The sequence below is a fragment of the Mastomys coucha genome, unplaced genomic scaffold (genome assembly GCF_008632895.1).
Source record: "Mastomys coucha isolate ucsf_1 unplaced genomic scaffold, UCSF_Mcou_1 pScaffold14, whole genome shotgun sequence".
Taxonomy (NCBI): domain Eukaryota; kingdom Metazoa; phylum Chordata; class Mammalia; order Rodentia; family Muridae; genus Mastomys; species Mastomys coucha.
In genome coordinates, this window is record NW_022196896.1 from 68,186,955 (window position 1) to 68,189,547 (window position 2,593).

Below are 2,593 nucleotides of genomic sequence, written 5' to 3' on the forward strand. Positions count from 1 at the left end.
GGGCGTAAATCTCCATGTATCATGCTGTACAGGCAACTGAATATTGGGTTTTAAAATGAAGGCATGACTTGAGCTGTGTGTGGGAAATATCTTCCAGGTGGAAACAAATGTACAAAGACAGAGACTTTGGGTTTCGTGAGTCCGTTTGTCCCTTTCCCCTGTGGCAACCAGTTCCACAACTGTAGCTATTGCAATAATAGGTGCTCAAGCTCCTTCTACACTCACGGGTGTGCTTTTATCATCTCCCGCTTAGTTCCGGTATCTCATCAAGTGTGAACGTCAACAGTTGTTCCCTTGTGTCCTAGAGACTGTTAACCTCCTGAAGACCATTCGTCTTCAACACAGAAGCACATTCTTTCAAGTCGATTAGCCTGGGCAGTTGGTTGGATCTGTAGATGTAGCTCCCATTGGGGGGGAGAGCTGGGTGTGGTCTATTTTGGCTGTCAATGTGTTCTGAGGGAACTCACGTGGAGTTCGAGACTAGACATGTATTCGGAGAAAGATGCCCGGAAATGCTTCGGATCTCAAGTTGTCAAGTGTGTTCCCAATGATTCCAGCACCCTCCCCGCCAACCGAACTAGAAGCCCAGCATAACTTGGAATGTGAGGAAGGCTCTTCAGCATGACCTGGTGGTGTGGGTGAGGACAGGTGGGGCTCAGGGCACTGGGACATTTGCTGGATTAGTAATACCCTGCTTTTCTTGCCTTCTTCTGTTTCTCCAGGAGAATATGAAAGTGCTACTTGGGCTCATTTGTCTTATTGTACCTCTGCTGTCGCTGGAGACTGGTAAGTTGGATGTTTCCTCCACTCGAGTCTACAGGCAGAGGTGATGGAGAACACACGGCACTGTTCCCCTATCAGTGACTTTTTCTTCAGTTACACCTAGGGCATAGAGTCTTCTGACCCCAGAACTAAAAGTCTTTCCACTGAAAATCTTTTGCCCAATCTTCAACTCTCACTCTATGCCTGGCACTTTGGGAAACTGAGGCCAGAGTAGGCGCTCAGGGTGATTGATATCTCTAGATTTGAAATAAGAGCTCCGTTCTAGGTCTCTGGTTCTAGTCCCGGCCTCTCAACACCTCACAGCTGATGGGAAGGTGTGACAGCTGCTTATCCTGGATTAGGTGATAAGCCCCTTTGTAGACCCACAGTTACTTTCAGTATTCTTGTCTGATTTCTTCATTTTAGTGGTCTCTTCTTCATCTCTTGCCATAAATCTATTGAGCCTTTACAATGTGTCAGCTGGTAGGAACTGAAACTATAGCAGTGAACAATCCTTACGCAGGCCGCTGCTGGTTGGTCCCATTCCTCCTGGGAGGGACAGGATGTGTGACATAAGTCAGGTAGTAGTGTAGCTAAGGTAGGCAGAAACACTAAACGTGAAGTATCTGGGGATGGGAGTAGGCAGAAGGCTCAGTTTTACACAAAAATATCTCAAGGAAAGATTGGTTCTTGACTAGAAGCTGAAGGAGGGAAGAAAAAGCCGCCATGTGGATTCCAGGCTGGGGGAGGAAAGTGACCTTGGCAGCATGTGCAAAGGCCCAAAGTGTCAGGCATCTTCTAGCACCTCAATACCTACTAGAGAGAGAGGAGAGGCCAGAAGACACAGAGCTACTTGGTTCACAGAGAGATGATAGAGGGATTGAGGGAATCCTTGGAGGCTTTTCGAAGAATCTTGACTTGGATGGCTTGAATTCTTTGTTCAGAACCAGAGGGGCTGAGGACAGGAGGTGACTCCACGCTTACTGAAAAGTAAGAATATGATTCAAATCTGTAGCACCCATGTAAAAGGTCACGAATCACTATGCAAGGGCCTGTAGGTCTAGTGCTGTCTCTGGATCAGACATAGGGGGATGACTAGGCTAGCTATCTGCAGCCTCCACCACTGCTGCTGTCTTCTACCACTACCACCACCACCACCTCCACCACCAATCACTCCTCTACCACCACTACTACCTCCACCACCACCACCACCAACAATCACCTCCTCCCTCCACCTTCCCACTCACACAACCACCACCACCATCACAACCACAACAACATCCAAAGAGACTATCTAATGTATTTTATCAGACTCCTTTTTGTTTTCTGTTAGAATAGAGTCTCAGGAGGCAAAGGCAGAGGTAGAAAGAGGTTAACAGTTCAGAGGTCATTGTGATGATCTGGGCAAGCCATGATAGCAGTGTGTCCTGGACTGGGGGTGATGTTGACTTGATCAGAGATAAAGAAGAGAGTCAGCCATGACTGGACATATTTTGAGCTAGCAGGATTCACTGATGGAGTCCATGTAGGGTATACCAAGGCTTTGGTTTCAGCCAATACAAAGTAGAGTGTCCACTGATGGAAATACGAAATCAGAGCAGCCAGCAAGCAGCTGGTTTGAGAGCTGAGACCAATCAAGGTCATTGAGTGCGGTAAGGAAGATAGTATCAAGAACTGAGTTCTGCTTCCTGTAGTGCAATTGACAGCCAAGCAATTCAGTGGCGAGAGCTACTAAAAGTCTGACCTGAAACTTTGGAGGGCCAAGTAGAGAAAGTGTCTTGGGGTAAATGTGTGTGTGTGTATGTGTGTGTGTGTGTGTGTGTGTGTGTGT

At 47.3% G+C, this 2,593-nt stretch overlaps 1 protein-coding gene across 3 annotated transcripts in view; it reads left to right on the forward strand.

Moving 5' to 3' along the window:
- Positions 1–2,593, forward strand: part of Il1r1 (interleukin 1 receptor type 1) — an 81,320-nt gene that overhangs the window by 50,460 nt on the left and 28,267 nt on the right. For all 3 annotated transcript variants that reach the window (XM_031367326.1, XM_031367325.1, XM_031367327.1), the window contains one exon: positions 723–786. In XM_031367326.1, coding sequence (XP_031223186.1) covers positions 729–786 — 58 coding nt within the window. In that variant the 5' untranslated portion in view covers positions 723–728. The remainder of the gene's footprint in view (positions 1–722; positions 787–2,593) is intronic.